Source organism: Lasioglossum baleicum, chromosome 18 (assembly GCF_051020765.1).
Source record: "Lasioglossum baleicum chromosome 18, iyLasBale1, whole genome shotgun sequence".
Lineage (NCBI taxonomy): Eukaryota > Metazoa > Arthropoda > Insecta > Hymenoptera > Halictidae > Lasioglossum > Lasioglossum baleicum.
Window position 1 is genome coordinate 4391283 of NC_134946.1, and position 24206 is coordinate 4415488.

Sequence of the window (24206 nt, forward strand, 5' to 3'; positions counted from 1 at the left end):
TCAAATATTGACTAATAAGGAGCAAAACCTAAATCTACACCATCTAGCGACGATTTTAGTGACTTCAACTCCTACATTTTCAATTTTAACGAAAAAGACGCGCATATTCATGCAGTTATAAATTTATAAATCTGATTATGGGCCAGATCTGTCCTAAAGCTTATTCAATAAATATACATTTATTAAAAAAGACTTACGTACTATCTGCAATCATTACAAAGCATACAAAACATATAAATTGAAAACATAAATCTTCACAATGTATATATTAGAAAAGATAAAATTTTTTGAGTTTTAGAAATTGGATTTGTAACAGGTTTCATTATAAGTTGTATATTTGTCCACATGTTTGTCTCTTACAGAGTATGCTCATAATACAAATCAATGAGTTTCAAGACAATAATTGGAAATATCCGGGACAACCTTGAGGAGTCTATTAACTTTGGAAAGCATCGTTAACAGGTTCATCATCGTCGTCATCTTCCTCTCCTTCACTTTCGAATGTATTATCCGGTATATCGTACAATCTTATCATCGGCTTATTAGGATCCTTCATAATAAGATATTTTCCGTCCTTTTGCTTCATACAAATGTCAATAATACATCTCAAAATACCCCAAGCATTGTCCATGTTGAGGTTGATTTGTGTTGCAAATTCATTTGGTTTATATTGTTGTGTACCAAGGATAACATGTTTACTAGAGTCTCTAACCATTGCTCTTGACACGTATCCGAACTTCAGTTGATCAGAACCAGCTAATAATGCTTGGACAGTCCATTTTGCTAACTTGCACGCATTATTACGTAATTCGTTTGCCAGAACTGCACCACGCTGAGTGTCTAGTTTTTGTCTCCATTCTACACCATTGGCTAACTTCGAATCCCATTCGTTCAGTGCTTTAATAGTTAAAAATTGAGTTTCATTATTAGGGCCTTGCATAACAGCATCATGTTCACATCTTGAGATGAGAACAATTCCATTATTCAAATCCCATTTCCTGTATCGGTATGCAACACTAGCAACATCACCCTCCTCTTCTTCTGAAATAAACGGATTTCCTTCATCGAATTTATATCGAGGTTCACTAGATTTCAATACTTGTTGCGAAAAGTTATGATTGATAAACGTGGCTTCTAGGGCTAAATTCCTAGGAGAATTTAAGGAATTTCCATCATCCTGAGGAGGCTCAACACTGGTTTCATTTACAGTCAGTAAATCAAACTCAGTGCTGTCACGCTTATCAAAAAATAGTTTATCTCCAATTTTTTCAATTACTATATCCCAAGAGTAATTGCTTCGAGTACAGCACATGATTGTTGCTAAAATTGCATCTGTAGCATAAACGTTTCCCTCTGTCTTTGAGAGTTTGCGAATGACTGGATCGTCAGTAGTTGTAACTGTATGGAAAATTCTATCGATTCTTTGCAATGGTTTCTCGCTTTTAACATTTACTCTGTCATACGTTTTATCATAATACTCGAGCGAGCCACAGCATAAAATGTCCTCACCATCCTTTACGCTAGGTAAAGATAATTTCGCTAAGCGAGGGAAATCCATTTCTTCGATAGTTACCCAGTCTGGTCTTACAGTTACAGATGCGTCACGAATTTTAATCGGGGGTTGATTTTTATGGTTTCGTAATCCTTGCTGTCTACCCCATCGTTTCGTTTGACCTTTGCGTTCTCGTTCACGGAGTTTTAGTTTGCTAAGCTGTTGCATCTGGCTCAAAGCACCCCGCTGTCCACCACGACCACGTAAATTCCTTTGATTGTGTCGGAACCGACCACCGCGTTGATACGGTGGTTTTTGTACACGAGTTGTATCAACCAAATGGAATGTTGTTTCATCTTCATCATGGTAGTATGCATACTGACTACCTGAGCCAAACTGTGATGTATATTTATCTACAAAAACAAAAACGTCTTTCTTAATTCATAGACATATTTTGCACTTGGCTGAATCATTCGCATAAAACATGAATTGTATTTCCAATAATCATTTCAATAAGTACTTTTCATATTATCGCAAGCAACAAAGCTGATTGAAATGTTTATATCAATGATGAGCATGCTATGCAAGGGAAGAAAGAAATCTGTTTCTTTGATATTAAGCTCAGCTTTGAGAGCCAACTGTTGAAGGGGAAAATCGTATAGAAGAGTTGTAAAAATCATGTTAGAATTGTTAGTATTCCATGTTAATTGTTTTTCCGCATTGCAATTATAATTTGCACAACTTCGTACATATTTTATATGCCATTTCTCACTTATTTTTTTACTTTTCTAAAATGAAAAGCTATTATTTACTAAGAACGATATATGCAACCAATAATCAAAAGAAAAAAGATTGACAATTTTGTGGACTGCTTCCTTGATTTTCGTTGATCACTTAAGGAATTAATGAACATGAATAATAATGAGTAATGATAAATATTTTTCGCAACTGAAAAGTTTTGAAATATTCTATGACATGATAAAAAAATGCTGTACTATAGACCGTAGTGGAACTAGAGGTTAAGTAGAAATAAGAAGCGATACATACTGGGAAACTTCTTATCCTGGAAAGCTGGAGTTGTCCAGTCCGATATCTATGACAAATAGTAATACAGTACATGGAGTGAAAGCATTTTTGAAATGATATTCCAAGTGAAAAGAGAAATGTGTATGACAAACCTTGCCCAATCTGTCGCCTTTCGAAAATGGTTGATAAGGTATATCCTTGAATTGATCAGGTAATTCACAAGGACCCCATCCGTTAGGATTATGCTGAATTGCTGGTGCTTGAAAATGAGCAACTTCTTCTTCTTTCTGGACAGGATCTTCCAGAATTACCACGTCGTCCGTCATTCTGTAGTTCTGTAGTTGAAAGACACAAGACACAGTGAGCACAGTGATAAGTCGTACGTCCGCTTGCCGGAAGAACCGGCGACGCCATTGCAAGAAATAAGGTGTGTTCGTACTTCGTACATCACCATACATCACTAATGATCACTAAGCACGATACATACAGGGTGTTTCCTTGAAGGGGGTGATTCCTGAAGCTATTTGAAATAACTTTTTCCTTTACAAAAATCTTCTCCGCGGCTTTGTTACGGAGTTATTAACGATAAACACGGACCAATCGGAGCGCGACCAAGCTTACTGAGCGCGGCGTTGGCATTGGCCAAACCGGCGTCGTCTACGGTAACCAACGGTAACCGCGCCCTGATTGGTCCGTGTTTTCCGTTAATACATTTTCAAAGAAATACAACATTTTTAGGACACCCCGTATATAGGAGAATATTTTACATCTGAACTTCTCTAATCCATAGCGTACAATTTAAAATTGCCCTTTTTTATTACTTATTCCCGCATAAAAACAACACATGAAACATAAAGGTGAAATAAATAACCAAATAAAAAACCAAAACCACTTGAAATTTTCCTAATAAATATATAATAGTTATGTCGCATAAATCGTATATAGGAAGACAATTGATATGCATATAATAACTGAGAGAAAATCATAAAATGCAAATTACTTTCTATATTGATGGTAGAAGTATTAAAAATGATTGAACCATTGTTTTTAATGATTTTAAATTGTTATAAATTTAAACAAGTCGATATGCGAAGGTCCGTGTGACGCTGCACATTTGCAAACTTGCAGACATATGCGCAGAAAAAAATAAGCAGTAATGAGCAGTAAGCAGCAGTAAGTCAAATGCGCCACTTAAGGTGTACCTAGATGTAGCGAATAAAGTGGTAAAATTGCATGTACACTTACCAACCAGGTAGCGACGTCATCGAATGAGCTGTTATTTATAAAATTTCTAAGATTTCCGTACTTTGAACTTGCTCGTTATCTGTGATTCGTGCCAATTACGGGAATTATATTTTTGACATATAATATTTTCTTTTTAGCGAATTTGTGCGATTTTTATTAGAAATATACATAGTTTATACACATCCTCGGTATGTATATTTGACGTTAAATTGTTGTACATTCAGTTTATCATTTTTGCATTGAATGAGTCTCGTAAAACTCATTTGTGTATTGAATCATCTATTTTAAACCTATATATTGCAGGTATTATAAGAGCGTTCTTTATGTAAGCAAATATATGTACAAGAATTGTTTAAAAAGGAAGAAGTATTAATATTATAGCTTTTCCTCGCACGTGGATCATTTTATTAAAATTGTTTCGTGTTTATTACATTCAGCATATACGGTATTTAGAAGTGCTACATCATGTTGGAATTTTTCATATAACGGCAGTTTTTTTTTAATAGAACTTGGACGATATTAGGAATAACATTTTTAGGTGGTTGTAAGTGCGTAATAATCATAAGTTTGTGCATATTTGCAAGGCTTAATAGGTTATAGCAAATTATAGAATAAAGTGATTTTTTGTATATGTAATTACTTAGGTTTTTAAAAGAATCAATTTTTTTCATAAAGGAATCCTAATTTTAATTTATTTCTTGAAAATAAGAAGTTTTCAATCGATTCTTACTTTATGTTGTTGAAATTAAAACATGCTCTTCCAATTGATAGTTTAAGAAGGAGATTACTTGAGTTTAGAATTATACTTTAGAGGTAAGAGTAAAAATCAAGAGTAATTCTTCAAGTTGTGCTTTTAACCCTTTGATTATGTACAGCATCCAATGATATCTAATGAAAAATGCTCTCTCTAGTACCTAAAGATGTACCGTGCAAAATGCTCATTTGGAGCAAACAAAATAATTTGAAGACGTTCATTTTGTTGCGAAAGATTGAGAAGTAGCAGTGTTTAATCAGTCTTAGCTAATAGTGCTCAGCATTTTATAATAGTATCTTATATACCATTTATTGCGAAAGTTGCTGCGCCATTGTATCCCTGAATTGACCTGTTTCATTTCTAAACACATTCAAAGAGTTAATCCTTATACTTCAAATTGTCCTTATGGCTACAATACTTCCTTCACTAACAGCAACAAAACTTTGACTTGCAGAAGTGGATATCAGTCTACAGAGGTGAAGCTTTTCTGAATTCCAGTGGCAGAGTTAAAATAATACACTAGATACGTGGCAGATAATTTGAATGAAAGTAAGTTTATATTTCAATTTACATATGTCTATACAGTGTTGCGAAGATATAATATATCTGTTATATGTTCCTTTACAGATATTTATATAAACTGAGAGAGCAAAAAAATGAGTTTACAGTGGACACTGATTGCTGGTTTTCTTTATGCTGAAATTGTTGTTGTGTTGCTATTAGTTTTGCCAATAGCATCACCATCTAGATGGAACAGATTATTCAAATCAAGATTTCTACAAAGTATAAGCGATAAAGCAGCAGTCTTCTTTATAGTTTTTCTTGCAATATTAGTTCTATTTTTATTGGATGCCATGAGAGAAATGCGAAAGTATAGCACAAACACAGAACATGCAGAGCATGCTCACTTAGATGCTGAAATGCAAGGTATACATGAATTCTCACTCTATTGTAGTACTGTTCCTAAAGTTGTACTGTTCCCTTAATTTGTAATTTTATTATTGTTTTGTACAGGAAACATGAGGTTATTCAGAGCGCAAAGAAACTTCTATATATCAGGTTTTGCATTGTTTTTAATTCTCGTTATACGACGTCTTGTGATATTAATTTCCACCCAAGCTACATTGTTGGCGTCCAGTGCAGCAGCTATGCGACAAGCAGAGTCCGCAACAACAACAGCAAAAAGTTTATTGTCACAAAAGGCAGTGGGAGAAAGTGCACAGAACGATTCAAATGAAGCATATGACAAAGCTGTATCTGAATTAAAAAACCAGCTTAAGGAGTTACAAGAAAAAAATCTTAGTCTAGAGAACCTGATTGAGAAAGAGCAAAAAGATAAAATGGCCATGAAAACACAAGCTGAATCTCTCGCTAAAGAATATGAACGTTTATGCGAAGAACATGCCAAAATTACTTTGGCGAACGGTGATAAGAAAAGTGATTAAATCATGATTAACCTTTCAGGGACAACACCAGATTATCGGTTTCTGTCTGTACGATCGACGTTGCAGGATGATACAGATGTTACCATAATCTGTTCATGATTTAGACTTTTTGATATTTTTCATTGTTATGTTCAAATTCTAGAAAGTAAAGAATAATGAACAGAAGTGCATTGGACCTAATAATCTGATCTTCTGCAATTAACACATTCTGTGTCGTGTATCATTGATGATACAATTGGTACATGATACCACAAACAACTATGTGCAAGCTTAATGAAACGGCCTGAATAAAAGGTTGAGCATAAGACGTCGTCCCTGAGAAGTGAACGTATAATAAGAAAAAAAGCTATAAGAATGTATAGTATTTTACTTATCTATAGAAATTTATGATATTGATATAAGCTTTGTCGTACACTTTCATTATAAAATCATGTTAAAAGTTTACAATAAGTATTAATTTATACACTTGTTATTCTCAAATATATACTACATATACTAAATCTTTCTAATACAGATATTTGAATATGTGTGTGTTAAATAGTATAACAGTTTTAAGGGATCTGCAGGTACCCTAGCCTCTCAAACTGAAACACAAAAAAGATTTAATTCTGTGCTTTTTAATTCACTTATACATACATAACAAGATAATCCTTTTATGTTTACACTGAAACTGTCAGATCAGATAAAATGATAATTTATCGTATTTCTTTGTTATACATATATGTTGCGATTGTAAAAAATGTAAAGAAAGAAAGAAGTTATTGAATAAATTCGATTCTTCGTGCATGTAACATTTCTATGATACTTATAAGATATTACTGATATGACAAATCCCTCTCAGTGCTCAGAAATTATCGTGTTAAAATCGCCTAAAATTATTTTGTTATCCTTAGCGTCTCTAAAATATTTTTATCGGTGCGTGTTGTTATATGTATATACATTTTGATCAATTTAAAAGATTTCCCTGATTCTACGTAACATATTATAACTCTATTCCTATTGCACACAGGAAAAAATTATAGAGAAGAATACTAATTTTTTTGTTCTTGTCATTTTGAAGAAAAATTTTTTAGGACGCAATGTCAAAAAGTTAATATTTCGGGAGATATGGGTAGTAGGTGAACAAACACAGGAATAAATCACAGATATAACTAATAGATTACAAAATATCGTAAAAATCTTTGATTTATTCCTTTTTCGATCTATTTTTATATCCTATATACATCACCAATCACCACCCGGCCGGTTGTACCACGATTTTCGATACACCCTATATATGCTTGAATCCAAACAAGTCCAAATAAGAATGTACTTACTAGCCGACGAATTTAAGACTCTACTGCGCATATGACTCTAACGGAACTCGTTCATTGGCTAATCCCCCTACTCGTACTCAGCCGAGCACGCGATCATTGGCTGACACCATGAATTTTATGACTGACGCGCAACAACATGCGCAGAACAAGTACATTCTTATTTGGACTCAAGTATATATATATTTTTTAGAGAGATATCATTATAATTATCAGATATTATGAGTACAATAATATTGTCGAACTCTAACGTTTCATACATATAGATTGTTACAGGCTGAACACAAATTCAAAATTGCAGTTTTTGAACTTGAAGAATTGACGTTCTTCGCATTGTCGCTATTGACCGAAGAATCGTTTTATACAGATATATCGTTTGTATAGAGTTAGAACGAATTTACTTTACTAGCCATCTTCTGGCGCACGCACGGTATATAAATCACTGATATAATATATCAGCATATATCAGTGATATAAATAAGTACATGTTATATGTCTATATATTTCATTATCTATGCTTCATTTTGCACTGTGAAGTAACCACTAGTAGCCAGACGTAAATATGGCGACTGCAGCAAAATCGGGGCCCCAGGATATGCCTCCTAAGGGAGGATATTCACCTTATCAAATTGAAAGAGTTCCATTGCGTACCGTTATTGGGGGTATTTATATATAATAAATATAAATATTAGTTTCTTTTCGAGAAACATCTTTTCCATTTAGCTATTAAGTTGTTGCAAAAATAACTGCAGTTTTTGTACTTTGAAACTTTGTTGTTTCATTTTTCAATAAACTTTTATACTTAACATGCAGAGCACCAAAAATGACCGCTATGTGTTCCCTTGTAGAAAGGATAAAACTGAATTTATTTAGATTTTGTGCAATTTATCTTTATAATTTCAATCGTCTATCATATTTGTAGACCTTCCTCTAACTAATTATGACTTATTCAAGCACCTCGATGCCTTCTTGCAAGAGAATTGATTGGTTCCAAAACTTACAATTCAACAAAGACGTGGAGATCTTAATAATTTTTATCTTTAATTAATAAAATTGATTTTGAGTTGAGGTATATGCATTTGAAGTCGCAAATTAAAATCCACAGTTATCTTTGCACCAACCTAATATAAATGGTTACTCGGATGTATTATTAATTATTGAAAGACAATTTTCAGGTCGCACTGGTGTCGCAATCTTCTTAACTTGTACATTTGGAGGACTCTATTTATATGGGCAAACTTATAAACGTATTAAAATAGAGGAATTGGAAATGAGAAGTGCGCGTCATGCTCTACAGCCAATGATGGAAGCAGAAAGGGATAGAGCGTAAGAGCATTTTACATAATTTTATTTATTTTTAATTGTTTAAGTGAAATGAATGTGTATATGTCTGCAGAACATGCTATTTATTATGACTAAACAATAAATCAGACACATAATCACATCATAAAATAATATGCATACACGGAACTAGTTGTAACTGATTCTTTTGGTTCAGTAATATGTTCAATATTTCAATGGGAAATTTCATTTGTTGATAGGATATTAAAACATATGAGACGTCTACGAGATGAAGAAGCTGACTTAATGAAAAAGTTCCCAGGGTGGGAGGTCGGAAAATTCTTCAGCGAGCCAATATTTCAAACATTACAAGATGATACATTTGTTGAGCCCACTTTCGAGGAATTAACTGTTCACTCAAACCCTGAAGAATACAAAGCCCATGTTCTGCGTATATTCTTCGCATAAATCTGTATTTGTTTCTAATAGGGTAATAAATTGTAAAATATAGTAGACACAAATAATAATAAACTTAAAACAAATATTCATAATTGTTGTTGTTGTGTAGTTGGTCCATCATATTAGCAACGTTAACTGATTTTGATTTACGATATATGTACAGAGTGTCCCACTAACTCTGTTACAAAGCGATATCTTGGTCAGGACTGATCAACATTACTGGTCAACATCAATTTTGTCACAGAGAACATTTATATGCGTCCTTATAAACTTTCATGTACAGAACATGAAATCGAAAACTGTTTGTCGCCATAAGCCTAAGTTTTTGAGGAATTTAATTTTAAAAAACATTCAGCTTTCAGAATTTTTGTTGCTTTAGTCGAAAAAGCTAAACGATTCTTACGTAAAAAGATTCTGTAGACCCTCCCAAATATGACGGTATTTTTTTATAACATTACAAACATTTAAACATGTGTAGAAAATGTTTAATTTGATTTGGGAAAATGTTTGGGAACATTTGTCGATATCACATAAAAAATAAGGTGTCCAGCCGGGAATCGCAGGACCGCATAAATATATACATTTCAAAATTTCGAAATATGCATTTTAAGCATTCGCCATTTTGCCAATTTCCAAGATAAATTATTTGTTTTGGTAAACGCAAGAACGACGTTCATATTGATTAAGAATCATCTCAATCTTTTGTTTTAGTCCACCCTGAGTTAAAAAAAATTATAATAAGACGGAAAAAAAATCGTAAAAATTGATCAATTTCTCACAGTTTGTATGAGGCGGCCCCCTAAGTTTGAAAAATTCAATCATTTTAAAAGGATAAGTTGTCATATGAGCACTATTATAGACATAAACATGTAAAAAATGCAAAATTCTTGATATTGTAAATCAAATATGTACATTGACGAAACAAATATTAATATTTATTTTCCGATCTACTTACCAGATAATCCCGACACGCTTCGAAGAGTTTGCTAATTATATAAGCTCCACCGCACCCCATCTGCTTCATCCAAATCTCCGTATAAGGGGTGCGCAGGCATTGTTCGCCTCTCGTTTCTTCTCTTTCCACATAATAGTATCAATTACATTGTTATTACAACACTCCGATCGATATTTCAATAGATAATGTGTTCCGGATTATGTGATAGTTTTAAGTACCACAAAAAGGCCAGTGTTCATCAACCTGATTTTTTAATCCTCACCTTCTATGTGCACTTTTTCCTATTCAATAAGAATACCATTAAATCATACATTTAACTTTTTACCGTTGCAAATTTTTTACGAAACTATCATATGTCCCAAAATGTTATTTTATACGAAGGACAAAAAATATTCACATTTACAATATAAAATTGGAAAAAAATAAAAGAAGATTTGCATGACTTTAAAAATATTAGTGTTACTTATTGTTCGTAAATGTAAGTAATCTCTTTTTTTACCGTGTGTGCTATCATTTTTTCCTATCGAATTCTTGTATTGCATATTTTTGCAGATAGAAAGATTGATTCAAGAAGTTAATCTCTTTCAAGAAAAACTTAGTGAATTATATTTACGTATTTTCGTTTGTTATTCATTAAAAATATATTATTTGGATAAACAATGGGTAAAATTTTCGAAAGAAGGACCAGGTTGAAAGTCGCTGCTCGTTGCGGTATGGGCCGACAAGATAGCATCGAATGCTCAACTATGCGTTTAATTTGAAACTGAGCCCCAAAGAACCCGTAATTCGGCAATGTTTGGGGTCGTATGGTTGGGGTCGTATATAAACAGGAGTTCATTAAACGACCGCAGTTAAACTTTCGACACACAACGAACGAGAACATGAAAGACTTCAGTATACAGAGTATCTTAGCAGACACGATCACGATCAACGATCAATGTAAAAAGTGTCAACCCCCCGAAAACAACGAGGGCACGTGCGAGACGACCGGCTCGGAAATTAGTGCGATGGAAATGAATTTTACAAGACGAAAAAATCATCTGTGCACAACGAGAAACCTAAGTGAAAGTGGCGTGGATTTCAGAAATAAAAATGGCATTGATAAACGACGGTTCTTAATTGATAAACTTATTTTTGAATACGGTGAACAAAATGATAATTTTCTTAATGCCGATCAGGAACAAATGTACGATGACGTACGCAAGTTCTCGGAACAAGTAGCACAGAAAAAATTTGATTTGGATACAGTAAAAGACGCAAGTATTAAAAAAGAAATTGAAGTGCCGAGCAATGTCAGATCGAAAAGATGTTTGTTTACGGAGTGTAACGTGAATTGTAGGAGCGTGAACAGTAATTTATTGAATGAACGACGAAGAAGGAACTCCGCGCGAAGATTGAGAACAAATGATAAACCAAAACGTGACGCAAATCGGAGAAGGCGCGATCGTTGGCAGACGAATTGTTTAAATCAAAATAGTGAACTATCAGAACGACAATGTGATCGTTTAACAGTAGAAGCGAACAATGACCGTTTATTGTCGAATATCCTGAAGAAGAATGAAGACGAGCTTTTGAAAGGTGATACAGAAAGTCTGCAGACGCTTCGAAGCAAATTAGAGTGGCTTCATTGCACAAGGTACAAACCGCCGAAAGTTCCTAGAAAATCAAGAACTGGCAAATGCAAAAGAAGAGTTAGCCTGGATCCTCGAATACCGTTCTCGACGCACCAACTCGATGTTCTTGAACAAAAATTTTGCAACGGCGCTTATCTCTCAAAAAATGACGTCCTCGAGCTTTCTACCACTCTGAAACTTCCCCCTAAAAAGGTAACACCCTGAAGACGAGGTAATTTTGTAAGAATTATTTCTAGGAAAATAGTACGCCATATATTTGTTACATCACACATTTTTTGGGAATACCTCCCTCAAAGGTGATTGGGAGGTCATCTTAATAGAGTTAGTCATCTTAATAGAATTTGTATGTTTATTAGTTACAGTAGTTATACCGTTGCATCTAAGAAATTACACCATTCTATTAGAAGAAGAAATAAAAATTATCAATAATCATTCCTTCCTTTCTTTTTAGGTCAAAATTTGGTTTCAAAATCGTCGTGCTAAAGAGAGGCGTGACTCCCGTAGTAGCACATAGTAAAGTATTCTTCAATAAAATATTGCGGTCATCGATTGTAAATCGAAGTTCTACTTATAAAATTAAAGAATATGGGTACATTATTTATTATTGATAAGCCACATGCTGTGCGTCCTTGAAATGATGGGCTCTAAATTTATTTATATGGAAGTAAGCTGTTAGCGTAATTCCGATGATCAGTGACAACCGAAGCCAATTTGTCGATTCTCTCTAGTGATCATATTGCTTCAATCTATTTCGTGACTAACAGTCTTACGTCACATACGCTTATTTCCGTCGACACCACCAGTTTCATGAAATGTTTTTATAAATCCATAATAAATGGCACGTCAAAGACTTTGCTCGATTAATAAGACGAATGAGAATAATAAACACTATATAACTGATGAAATTGGACGTAACATTTAAATTTCTAAATAGTCTTTCGAAGTCGTTGTGCAGTCACGCGTGACTCCTCGTCACGAGCTGAATTACGTCCGTTTTTATTAAAAATATGATGTGCTCGTAGCACAATCAAAACGGACCAATGAAAGCTCGTCATGTGACACATATGTCGCCATTATGGTTTACAAATAAAATAAGCTGTAATTGTTCATATTATTAATAAACATCTACAAACTTTATTTTGACTGTTAAAATACTATTTCAATTTAAATGTCGAATTATTTGATAGTTCGATTCGAAAACAAAGTAATTTTTTGTACGTCTGGAATGATCATAGTTTACTTACACATTTACGATGAATTATAAAGTACGGTGTCTATGAATGAATCCGTGAGCTACACAGCTACATAATTTTTTTTATTTACGTCAACATTCAACTGAGAATATGTAAGTGTATCAGAAACGAAACTCTTCTCGAAATTTGACGTCCGTATCCTCAAATTAGATGACCTTGACATCTGAATGAACGAGGAACAAGAGACTAAACAAATAAAATTGAAATGGCGGTAATGCGCGAAAATATTTGAAACATATACGGTAGAGTACGATTTTCAACGAATATACATGAACCAAATATGTATTTCTCAAAAAATTATTTTTATCCTATTACATATATATGTACGATTGGTGTTTAATAATAACTGTTTAAAAATTGAACCAAACAATTTATGTTTTTCTTTTGAGATATTGAGTTCATCAGGACTTTTACTATACAGGGCGTAACAAAAAAGTATTGTATACATGTATAACGAATTTTGTAACAGAGCAAATTCATCTGTACTTCATCAGCAAACTATACTTATTTATAGTCAACCGCTGTATATATCGTATAAGCGAAAAATCACGCTGTTTATAAATAATACTGAACGTATTTCACATGACCATTTGACGATTCAGCAAATTCTCGTAATGTTCTATGAATCAATCATTTGACAAAAGCATTTCGCATATAAGTGCGTATATGTATATGCGTAACATATACACGAGTGTGTATACGTATAACAATAATGTTAATTCGATAAAATTTCATTGTGATTTATTTTTTCTACTTATCCTATAGTCCCCGGAACGAATTTATCTAATATTTAGTAGCATGAGCATCTTATTCATCGACAACATTTTGTTCACAATTTTCCGTAGTATTTCTTCTTGAAACAAGAAATCACTGTAAATATATAGTCGATAACTTTTTACATAAACGTCCTTTTTATTAGAAGAAACAGGTGTCCGAAGTCCACTGAAGTCCACCGAAGTCTAGGTGAGTCCAGGTGAGTCTAAATAGGACACTTATAACTTATGCATGCGGCATCAGGTTACAACAGGTTACAAACGTTACAAACACTGGTAAATCACATGACAATACATGTGATTGACATGTGATCCACGAAGCTGAAGTTACGAAGTTTCGAAACGCACCGCAGTAAAGAAGTTACGTTCACATCGGACACACTTGCGGATACATGTGTATCGGTTCTGGAAAAACTCGAGTTTCGCGCCTGCAGGAATGATCCGTGACGTAACCTTGAGTTTTTCCCACCAGATGTCGGTCGCATCGAGCGAGAGGGGTCGAGCGATTCTATAGCAGTTATGTAGGAACAGTTGCGCGACGAATCCCGTCCGTTGCACATGCGCGCACCGTTCGTTCAATTCCTCGAAAATTTACGAACACTCTCGGCATTTGAAGATGCAGCGTTCCGTCCAACAAGCGAACGGCGATGGCGTTCTCGCCTCGCCGCGAAAAAAACAGCGACTGTCGAATACCACGGCGAAAGTCACTGTCGTCCTTGGAGCGCAATGGGGCGACGAGGGTAAAGGCAAGGTCGTCGATATGCTTGCAATGGATGCTGATGTCGTCTGCAGGTGTCAGGTGAGTCCGCCATCTTTTCCATTGTCGCCTGGCATTTTTCTTTTTAACGCGAGTTCACACGCGAATCGTCGCGTTCCCATCGCGATCTACCGACGCTTCCGATGCCCTACGAAGCCAGCCTATTTTCTCCGGGATTGTTAACATGCTTTTCTTTCATTTTATCGTTTATTTTAAAATCACGAGCGAAGCATTTCCTCTTCCCTCTCGCTCGTGCCCGCTCTTCCCTCCTATTTCCTATCTCCGCGCGTCGATCCCCCTCACCGTACCCACAGTTCGTCAGCACGTGATTATTCGAACGCCTTCTATTCTCACATGTTTTAATTTGTTCCTCTGTGCAATCGTTTTCTGTTTTTATTGCTTGCTCACTTGACAGCTGTCATTTTCACTGCATCTCTACAATTTTGTAATCGAATATGCAGTCTTTCATTTAATATTGTTTTCAATGATGCAATCTCTGTAGATTCTGTTTTTCGCTATTACGAGCCCAATTTGTCTAGACCGCGGATATTTTTGTAAAATAAAAATTGTTTGCACTCGCTGCAAGACGTAGAGACCAAACAGAAATTTATTTCTCTTATCCACAGGCTAGTGATACATAATAATATGTTCTCTGTATTTTGCAGTGACAAATTGAATTTACGTCTGCGTAAAATTTCTTTAATCTTTATGCAAAAAATTGTTTTCATCGGAAGTCGAACTGTACTCGAGTCTGTACAATGTTTATTAATCGGAGTTTTTTTACTCCACTCTTTTCGAAGATGTACTTTTTTTAATGGAGCTACATATAATATTTTTCAAATATATTTGATTCTACTCCTTTTTACAATTATTGCATTTGTTATGGTTTTTACACACTAACGATAAATATTAAAAAACTATTACAGCTCTACTTAATAGATTATTATTAATAAGTTTTAATAATATTTAATTTATTCTCAATTTATAAAGTTTTGGATCTTTCAAACACGACTGAATTATTACACATACATTACTTGTGATAATAAAGAATAATGAGTTGTATGTACTTTTGCTTTATAATATTATCGAAATAGAGGACAAATTGCAGGGATTGGTATCTGGGGTTACATAAAACAAAAAATTATTACTTGATTGATTTACTGAAACGTATGTTTATATTATGATAAGCGGTATTGAGAGCATTGACTGAACGCTATCGGTTCGAATAATAATAATGTTTCGTCTACACCGGTACTTTTACAATCAGTCTAATCTTCAAAGTGATTACAATAAAATACCACGTACAAGCGAAAGCCATAGACATATAGAGAATATATGTCTATATATGTCTATGGCGAAAGCCGACAATTTGTTTGTGTATACATTTATCATTGTACCTGTAAAGAACAAACTCATACAGACATGTTTATAATATATCATATTATAGTTATTAATCACTAACAATTTCACGCTGTTTCTTCAGTGTGAACATAGTTTTACTCGTCTCGCGGTTTTCTGTTCGAATGCCTGCAAAATGAACGGCGGGAAGCTACAGGTGTTGCTGACAGCAAAGAAAATCGAAAGAGAATCGAATTTCGTTACCACCTCGATGAGATTATTCTATGCTTTAAAATAGAATTTTATATTAACTTCAAACGTTATTGTTTACTCGAAGAAACATTCCTTAACAACATGTTGTAATTAGTATTCTCAAGAATTCCGCGGCTAGATAAGAATAGCTGATAACATCTCCTAGTAATCACGACTGTAAGTCAATCGACCTCGATCGGCAATGTAGTTTTTTATCATCATGGTTTGCATAATGAATTTTTCATTCTCCGCCGTGGTTTCTTATTTTTTCGAGGTTGAAAAAATCCCACAACGTATATTGAGGTATGTACTTATTATAACTGCTGTTCAAATCTTTTCCTAATAAAAACAAATATTCGACGGGAAATTATTTGATTATTTGTAAGTACTTGAGATTTTATTTAAAAAAGCATTTCATCAAATAAGACATAAAATACAAAATGATTTCAAATAACGAAATAATCTAAAGAAAAATTATTTGTCTGTTCAGATAAAATAAAACGTGATTATTTCAATTAAACAAGTAGCCAAATAATATATTATCTCAACTATTATTTCTCAAGTAACTTATTTGGATAATGTCCAAGTCTGGAGTAAATCACACTTGAAGAGTGTTATGAAACGATTATGAAATTTATTCGTACAAAAACGAATAGTGGAATAGACTGTATATGTATATCGTCAATGGGCAACTGTCAAAATATGCAGATACCTACTACATATAGCCAAACGAAAGTTTATTTGCCAACGCAACTCAGCTTTGCGGGAGTTGAAAAGTGCATACTATATTTTATACATTAAATTCGGTCTAATAAATCTTAGAGTCCTATGAATAATTTTTCTTCGAAAGTACGAAAAAGAATTTTTACTGTACTTCACGATAAATATTTGAAACGAATCAGGAATTGTACAACATTTAAATCACATTAGAAGAACAGAAACTATAAATACATTAACATTGTACTATTGCACACAGGGACGAAATTTATAAATTTCATTTTGCAACGGTTGTTATGCAATGAGGGAACACATGACTTTAAGTCTACTGCAAATATGAACATGTGGGTTAGTAATTCTGTGTAATTCCATGAGATAACGATTCTGTGTAATTTGTACGTTGTTTGAGCGTAACAAATTGTGAAAGATTTTAATTAAACGTTTCTAATACGTTTGAAAAAATTGTTTTATTTCATATTTAAACATTGGAATAATCTGTAGAAATTTTGCTATGCAAGTGAACTAAACTAACGTGGAATTAAAAACTTTTAAAAGAACATTTTCCCAAATGAGATAATACGTTATCCGAATAATTATTTTTCAAACATATCATTTGAATAATAATCAAGTTGGCTCGATACAAGGACGTATGTTTTCGCAGGGAACAGTGAAAACTTTTCGGATAAGGTCGTGCCATTGCTTCTGTTTGCTCGAATCACTAGCAACTGTTAGTCACGCAACCATGACTAACGAAACCTCCGTAAAATAGCTATCGACATAGTTAACGCTGTCCGGACTTTGCAATATCCGAAAATAAAGCGTTTTAGTTAATGTAACCGGAAGAACGCCACTCCATCCGTTGCCTAACAACCTACAGTGCTGCGAATAATTATAGCCACGAGCATATTTTTCAAGAACCCGATGTTTCCGTTCGACCAAGGTCAAATGAAATTGTTGATTTTTTCAAATAAAAGTGATTTATCGAACTTGTCAATCAGTTCTTTCGCAAACTAAACCTGTACAGTAACACTTTCACGTTTTTGTAAGAGTTCCGTTTGAACAGTTGTTTTACACATATAAAAGTTAATAATAGTTTTTACTTGCAAGATCACGGGAATTGACTCTGATTGAGGGGAATACAGTTACCCTCTCTCCGCCAGTACCGGATTAGTCACGTGACATCATGACACGACGGAAAAGCGTAGAAGGGGAAGGGTGGAGTGGGAGAAGTCTCGATGTAGCCACACTGGCGCCAACTGGGTTTTTGAAAGCAGTGTTATTACTTTCGCTTGATTGATTCGCGTAAATTGATTTTTTATCATCTCTTCCAGTTGCATCCTTACTAAAAAGAAACCGAGGGTCATAAAGGAAAACAACTTCCAAATTTGTATTTAGCACACTAAAATCTGCAAGATGTATTGACACTACGGTTATTATAAAACAGAAATATGACATGCAAAATTGGTGTTATAACCGACAAGAATTGGCAAGAAGGCTTCCGGGAGCCTGATTGTATTGATAGACTCGTAACCTCTTGCCTGGCCTGTTTGTTCAATATTCCGCATTTTCTCCTTTGTCCTTCACATGTAATAGTGTGTTCGAAACATCGATTAGGACATTTAAAAGTTCTATTCGAGCAAGTTATATCCTAGTTCTTGATCACGCTATATTCTCCGAGTAAAATGCCGACGCATAAATCATTGTTTATTTCTGCAAGTAGATTTGATAATTCGATTGCCCACTATAATATTGTAAATCGTTAGGCTGATTTAAGTTAAAACGTTTTTCGCTAGAAAAAAATCACGTACTCCCATTTTCTACGCCAACGATCACACTTTTTTTTACAAAGGCTTATTAATGGCTGTACTAAAAAAATGTTACGATTTTTGTTTTAAATGTTTGAACGCTTATCTTCTTTCGCAATTGTAGTTGTTTTTGGACAACCGCCTGCGTTATTTTTTAAATAACTCTATTCAACGCAACAACTTCTTACTAATATTTTGGAAATTTTTGTGACCGAATAATTTCTATTCTTTAAATTATTAATCGTGTTACGTTTATTTTAAATGTATTATACGTTCGTCTCTTAATCTCTTTTCGTGCAGTACAGTTTATCTGTTCAGTAAGGATTGTTGGTTCTTTAATAAAGATTTGGTATACGGAAAGAGGAAATTCTTTCTTATAACGTAGATCTGCATGATTGTGTAGTGATCTTATTGTCGCAGAGTGTAGGTCAAGGGTGTCCCAAAGATATAGTAATCAGTCAGTGAGCGAGTGGTGTTTCACAAAGTTTGATATTGAAATGAGCCGTCATATTTCTTTCCGGTTATATTCTTCGAATATAATAATACACAGGTTGAACCAAATAAAGTGATGCAGCAACTTCGAAAAATATCGAACAGTAATTACCCTGTAGATCAGCGGTTTTCAACTTTTATGCTACTACGACTCCCCGAAAAAAATTTTTTCAGCGCCTCCTTTTTATTTTTTCAATAGATATCTACTAATAAATAAAACTAAGTTTTATTTATTAGTAGATGTTATGGCCTCCTCTGGCAATAGTTCGCCCTTCCCAGGTTGGAAACCGTTGCTGTAGATCGAATAAAGTGCTAGAGGTGCTAGCGGCTAATAGTGTTCAGATATACGACGCTCGAAATGATAAAATTCTCACACCTGGTCGACGGAGAACGATTGCTGTGTTTGGAGAATTCTATACAACGCGATACCGCTTGCGTTCGTGTCGCGTTTCTTTACGCCAGGCGTTAACCGACGCGCATTCCGTGTCGAATCAGCGGTTTTGTCAACGGTCCCAGCGGACAGTAACTTGCAAAAGCAACGAATCATAGCAATAATGTTCGATATTGATTCGATAAGAATCTCAATTGGCATACGGTGATCTGGAAAAATATCTGTATTTTTAAACATCAATTGCTCATAAAGAATAATGAATATTTAGCATAGTTAGGTTTTGACAGCACCTATCTTTGTTTAAATAGACTATACAACATAAGTACAAATTACGTATATTTTATATTGCGAGAATTGCTAACAAAATATGCTTAAGGTGGGGGTCCTTACAATTTCCTTAACGGGGGTATAGTGTTCTTAACGTGTCGAAAAAAAAACACGTTCAAGGAGGTGATAACCTTAACAATTAGAAAAATGTGTAATTAATTCAAAACGAAAAAGTAATACGTAAATAATGCATCGGATCAGCGGTTTTTCAATGACTATTGAATAAAGATTTCGAGGTGGGGCATATACCTGACTGGAACTACAGTAATGAAAACATTTATTGCGTCACACCAATATCAAGCACATTTTAAACGTTGTTGTACAGTTTGTATCTGTTATCAGACGTATTTTTTGCATTCTTATGCAATGTCACAAAGTTATGATAATTCAAAACACTCGAACTCGTTTCCTCTAAAATCATGATTATTCAATTACGCTACTGTTTCAACAAATGCGCGATTATTTTTAATGAGCAGTTTAACGTTGGTCGCATCGACTACTAACAATAAGTCATTATGTTTGTTTACCGCTGGTAGCCTGAGAACAACATCTTCCAATAACATTTCCTAGAATGTGCAAGTAATCTTAACATGCAGCCTAATACTATTCATACTGAATTTTAGATAATTTTATAAGGTGTAAATGTAGAATGATAGAGCTATATGTGCAACAATATATGAACTTATATTTCATATTTACTCAGCGTTCATAACATTACAATATATAAGTCACCTATTCTGTGGAACAATTTCGTACTGAATTAATTTTTCAACTTATTTTCCTTAAGGGCACCCCGCCAACAAATCTCTCAAAAGTAGGTGATCTTGAAGAATTTATTATAGAAGAACTAAATAATGTAGAGCTAAAAAATTGTTCGCAATTATTCAGGCGTATTATAGAGAAATTTTTGTTGCAAAATGTGTATCAATGTCGCTTATTATTCAAAACGTACTTTAGAAATGCAATGATTGCACTCAATTATATTTAATGTGCATCTTTATCGAAATGGTAAATAGAAATATAGTGAGACAGTAAAATTTCATCTAAATCCACAAATAGTTATATGTACATATTATTAATAGTTACACAAGACAGAACAAAAGAACCATAGAATGGCTGGAAGGGTTAAACAACATTGTAAAAGAGATAAATCTGTAAGGGAAGATAAGAAGTTTTTTCGATTTTTCAGGGAGGAAGCAATGCTGGACACACCGTGGTGGTAGATGGTTCGGAATTCCACTTCCACCTTTTGCCCAGTGGGATAATCAATCCTGAGTGTACGTCGCTCATAGGTGAGAACAGTTCTATTTTCATGATTTCACACTAGAACTATTGGGCCTGGCAAAATATCGGGTTTTTTAATTTTACAATTAGCAATATGTCTTTAGTAATTAGTAATATTAGTAATATCTCCGTGACTGTCAAGAACCAGAACTCGCTAATGCAAGCAAAGCAAAACATTTTTATAATTTTTTCTTATTCTAGTTTTCTAATTAAAGTGACACTAAACACGATATAATTACGATTATAATTCCTTATGTAATAAAGTTTCAGATTAAAGTTTAAGGCACGAAAGAGGACGGCGAACGGAACAGAAAGAGAAGCGGACAGTCGAAGCGTCCGAACTTCAGTTCCTCTTTCTTTTCCAATCGCTATCCTTCTCTACGTTCGGCATATGTGTATACAAGGAATGTATCACCTCTGCTAGAATTGACGCTCGGCACACTCGACGATACGACAGTTACGGAAATATTGCATACTTTGAATCGTATAGTAAATAATAAATGATAGTTACAACGAGGATAAAAATAGTAAATGATATTTACATCAAGGAGCAAATTCGTATAACAATACGATTGTTCTAGTTTTCTTGGAAAGCTACAACGTTGTCCATAACACTTTTGATTTTTTATTCTATTAAAAAAAAACACGGAATAAAATATTACTTCTATTAAAACATAAATTATCCACATTTGTGGTAGCGTTAATATTTCTATGTTGCATTCTATGCGATCGTCCAACTATTTCTGGGACAATGAATCGTTTAATGGTTTAGATATGTGCGAACATTAGATAGAATATGATCCACAGTTCGTCGTGACCTTCGTTTACATTATCTTCAATTCTTTCGATGACTTCATCGCCACTCGTGATATTTACTCCGTTATTTTTTCTGACAGTCTTCAATTCATTCTGTTATATCATTTTCATTACGCGGTAATCGTCGTTTTCATGAATTTCAGCTATTCCGATTGCTGCCATTAGAAATTGTTAAACAATTATTTGTTCGTGCAAGCACACATTATTATAAAAATTGAAAGTAGTCTGAATAATTTCCGTCTTGTAATTGTTATAAAACAATAGACGATGAATACATAGTGCAATTGATATCTTTCAGGAAACGGAGTAGTGATACATCTCCCAGGGCTCTTCGAAGAGCTAGAAAGCAACGAAAGGAAAGGTTTGGAAAACTGGCGAGAAAGATTAGTGATTTCCGATCGTGCGCACATGGTGTTTGATTTGCACCAGCAAGTCGATGGCCTCCAAGAATTGGAAAAAGGTACGCAATCGCTTGGCACTACTAAGAAAGGAATTGGACCGACGTACTCGAGCAAAGCAGCCAGAAACGGAATAAGAATTGGCGATCTTCTTGGAAACTTTGATAAGTTCTCGCAAAAGTTTGAATCGCTGGTGTCGTCCTATCAAAAAATGTTCCCCGCGCTACAGGTTGACGTGAAAGCCGAGCTTCAACGGTACAAAGAGTGCGTATTTCTTTATTTCTTATTTCAAATAAAATTTACCGTCGACCCATAACAAAAACTAATATAACTGTTCGATTCAAGTGATTCACTGATTCTAACATCATCACGATTTCAACTTCACTACTTTCTACACGCTTGCTCTGTCTTATGCTCTTTTAACCCCTTGCTCTACGATTTATTTTACGGTTTCAATGATTAGAACTTTCTTTGTAGTTCGTAATTTCTTTCTTCAATAACTAAACATTAACAAAACCAAAAGGTTTAAAGGAGATTAATAACATACATATTTATTAGACTCCGTTCAAAGTCTTCATCACGAGTCTGACACGATATTGTAAGACAAGGGGTTAATTGCCTATTGCTCGTTTTAACGTCTTAAATAAAAGCGAAGTAAAAAATAAAATAACATTTTCTTTATGTTTGCAGATATGCAGAGAGAATACGGCCGCTGGTAAAAGAAACTGTACAGTATTTACACCAAGCATTACGCGAAGGAAAAAAGGTTATAGTGGAAGGTGCAAATGCTGCAATGTTGGACATAGATTTTGGGACGTATCCATATGTTACCAGCTCTAACTGCAGTATAGGCGGAGTTTGCACAGGTCTTGGAATTCCACCATCTTACATTGGAGAGGTTGTCGGGGTTGTTAAAGCATATACTACAAGAGTGGGCGATGGACCATTCCCTACTGAACTCTTAGATGCCACAGGCGATCTTTTGCAGAGGAGAGGTCACGAATTTGGAGTGACTACAAACAGAAAAAGGCGGTGTGGTTGGCTGGACCTACCTCTCCTCAAATTCACTGCAATGGTGAACGGGTAGGGAATGTTTTGATTATACATATTACAAAGCTGATACTTGTCTACATTAATAACTAATATGTTTTTATTTTATTTATTCCAGATATACGTCAATATGTTTGACGAAATTAGATATTCTAGATACTCTTCCAAAAATTCAAATTGGCTTAGGATATCGGTTAAATGGAAAAGAAATCGATTATTTTCCAAGCAGTACTTCTGATTTAGCAAAGGTAGAAGTAATTTATGAGAGTATCGATGGCTGGCAGTCGACAACAGAAGGCGTGCGTTCATTAGAAAAATTGCCATCGAATGCTAGAAAATACATACAACTAATACAAGAACATCTTGGTATACCAGGTAATATTTCATAGAATATTATTTATTGATTTGCGTGGGCTACTCTGTATTACATATGTCTGATGGAATTGAAATGATTACGTTTGTAATTCTATTTTGAATCTGAAATGAGAAAATTGTTAATTTCAGTTAAATGGATTGGCGTGGGAGCAGGTCGAGAAAGTGTAATCACACTTTGACGTTACATTTTTCGACTACAACAATGGGAATATGTTTGTCCGTTTATTCAGTTCGCTAAACGTTTGGCGATAAATTTGATTTGTTAAAGAAGTTAACGAAACAAGCGCACAGGGCTATATGACAAAGAGAATCATAGCATTAAGCTTTTGAGTTTTAGTAGTATTCAATAATTGAAGAACATGTCTCAAAGTCTCATTTTTTTGAGCTCCTTATTGGATAATTCATGAAAGTCATGTTATCCACTGTTTGATTGTAAAATAAGATATGTTAATTAAAATATATTTATTTGAAACTTCTTTTACGAAGTATCTAATCCTTGTTATTGTCTTAAGCCAATAAAAAGTGTCCTCACACTATTATTCGACGAGTCTTGTAGCTTTTTCATATGTATACC

General features: G+C 34.2%; 5 protein-coding genes and 1 long non-coding RNA gene across 9 annotated transcripts; 4 read left to right on the top strand and 2 right to left on the bottom strand.

The window, feature by feature from the left end:
* Nucleotides 1-317: 317 nt before the first annotated feature.
* Eif3d1 (eukaryotic translation initiation factor 3 subunit d1) lies at nt 318-2941 on the bottom strand. Its single transcript, XM_076443294.1, has 3 exons — nt 2671-2941; nt 2540-2585; nt 318-1905 (listed from the first exon to the last, which is right to left on the bottom strand). The coding sequence occupies exons 1-3, from the start codon at nt 2842-2844 to the stop codon at nt 437-439; spliced, it is 1689 nt and encodes a 562-aa protein (XP_076299409.1). The 5' UTR covers nt 2845-2941; the 3' UTR covers nt 318-436.
* An 804-nt stretch (nt 2942-3745) lies between these two features.
* On the top strand, nt 3746-6753 carry LOC143218094 (B-cell receptor-associated protein 31). Of its 4 annotated transcripts, none has more exons than XM_076443090.1 (4): nt 3746-3770; nt 4972-5066; nt 5145-5444; nt 5532-6753. In XM_076443090.1, the coding sequence occupies exons 3-4, from the start codon at nt 5174-5176 to the stop codon at nt 5960-5962; spliced, it is 702 nt and encodes a 233-aa protein (XP_076299205.1). In that variant the 5' UTR covers nt 3746-3770; nt 4972-5066; nt 5145-5173; the 3' UTR covers nt 5963-6753. The 4 variants fall into 4 exon arrangements, with proteins under 4 accessions (XP_076299205.1, XP_076299202.1, XP_076299204.1 ...); XM_076443087.1 differs by lacking the exon at nt 3746-3770 and adding an exon at nt 3777-3951; XM_076443089.1 differs by lacking the exon at nt 3746-3770 and adding an exon at nt 4014-4066.
* LOC143218099 (uncharacterized) lies at nt 6402-14248 on the bottom strand. The gene is made up of 2 exons (XR_013010974.1): nt 12849-14248; nt 6402-10251 (listed from the first exon to the last, which is right to left on the bottom strand). It is a non-coding gene; the product is annotated as an uncharacterized LOC143218099 (long non-coding RNA).
* On the top strand, nt 7779-9107 carry Nd-b16.6 (NADH dehydrogenase (ubiquinone) B16.6 subunit). The gene is made up of 3 exons (XM_076443091.1): nt 7779-7937; nt 8451-8601; nt 8817-9107. Exons 1-3 carry the CDS (start codon nt 7838-7840, stop codon nt 9022-9024), a joined length of 459 nt encoding a protein of 152 aa, XP_076299206.1. The 5' UTR covers nt 7779-7837; the 3' UTR covers nt 9025-9107.
* LOC143218089 (uncharacterized) lies at nt 10762-13150 on the top strand. Its single transcript, XM_076443073.1, has 2 exons — nt 10762-11796; nt 12056-13150. The coding sequence occupies exons 1-2, from the start codon at nt 10777-10779 to the stop codon at nt 12116-12118; spliced, it is 1083 nt and encodes a 360-aa protein (XP_076299188.1). The 5' UTR covers nt 10762-10776; the 3' UTR covers nt 12119-13150.
* Nucleotides 14136-24108, top strand: Adss (adenylosuccinate synthetase). Its single transcript, XM_076443071.1, has 6 exons — nt 14136-14429; nt 20899-21001; nt 22108-22471; nt 22898-23290; nt 23376-23632; nt 23762-24108. The coding sequence occupies exons 1-6, from the start codon at nt 14247-14249 to the stop codon at nt 23809-23811; spliced, it is 1350 nt and encodes a 449-aa protein (XP_076299186.1). The 5' UTR covers nt 14136-14246; the 3' UTR covers nt 23812-24108.
* The last annotated feature ends 98 nt before the right edge of the window (nt 24109-24206 follow it).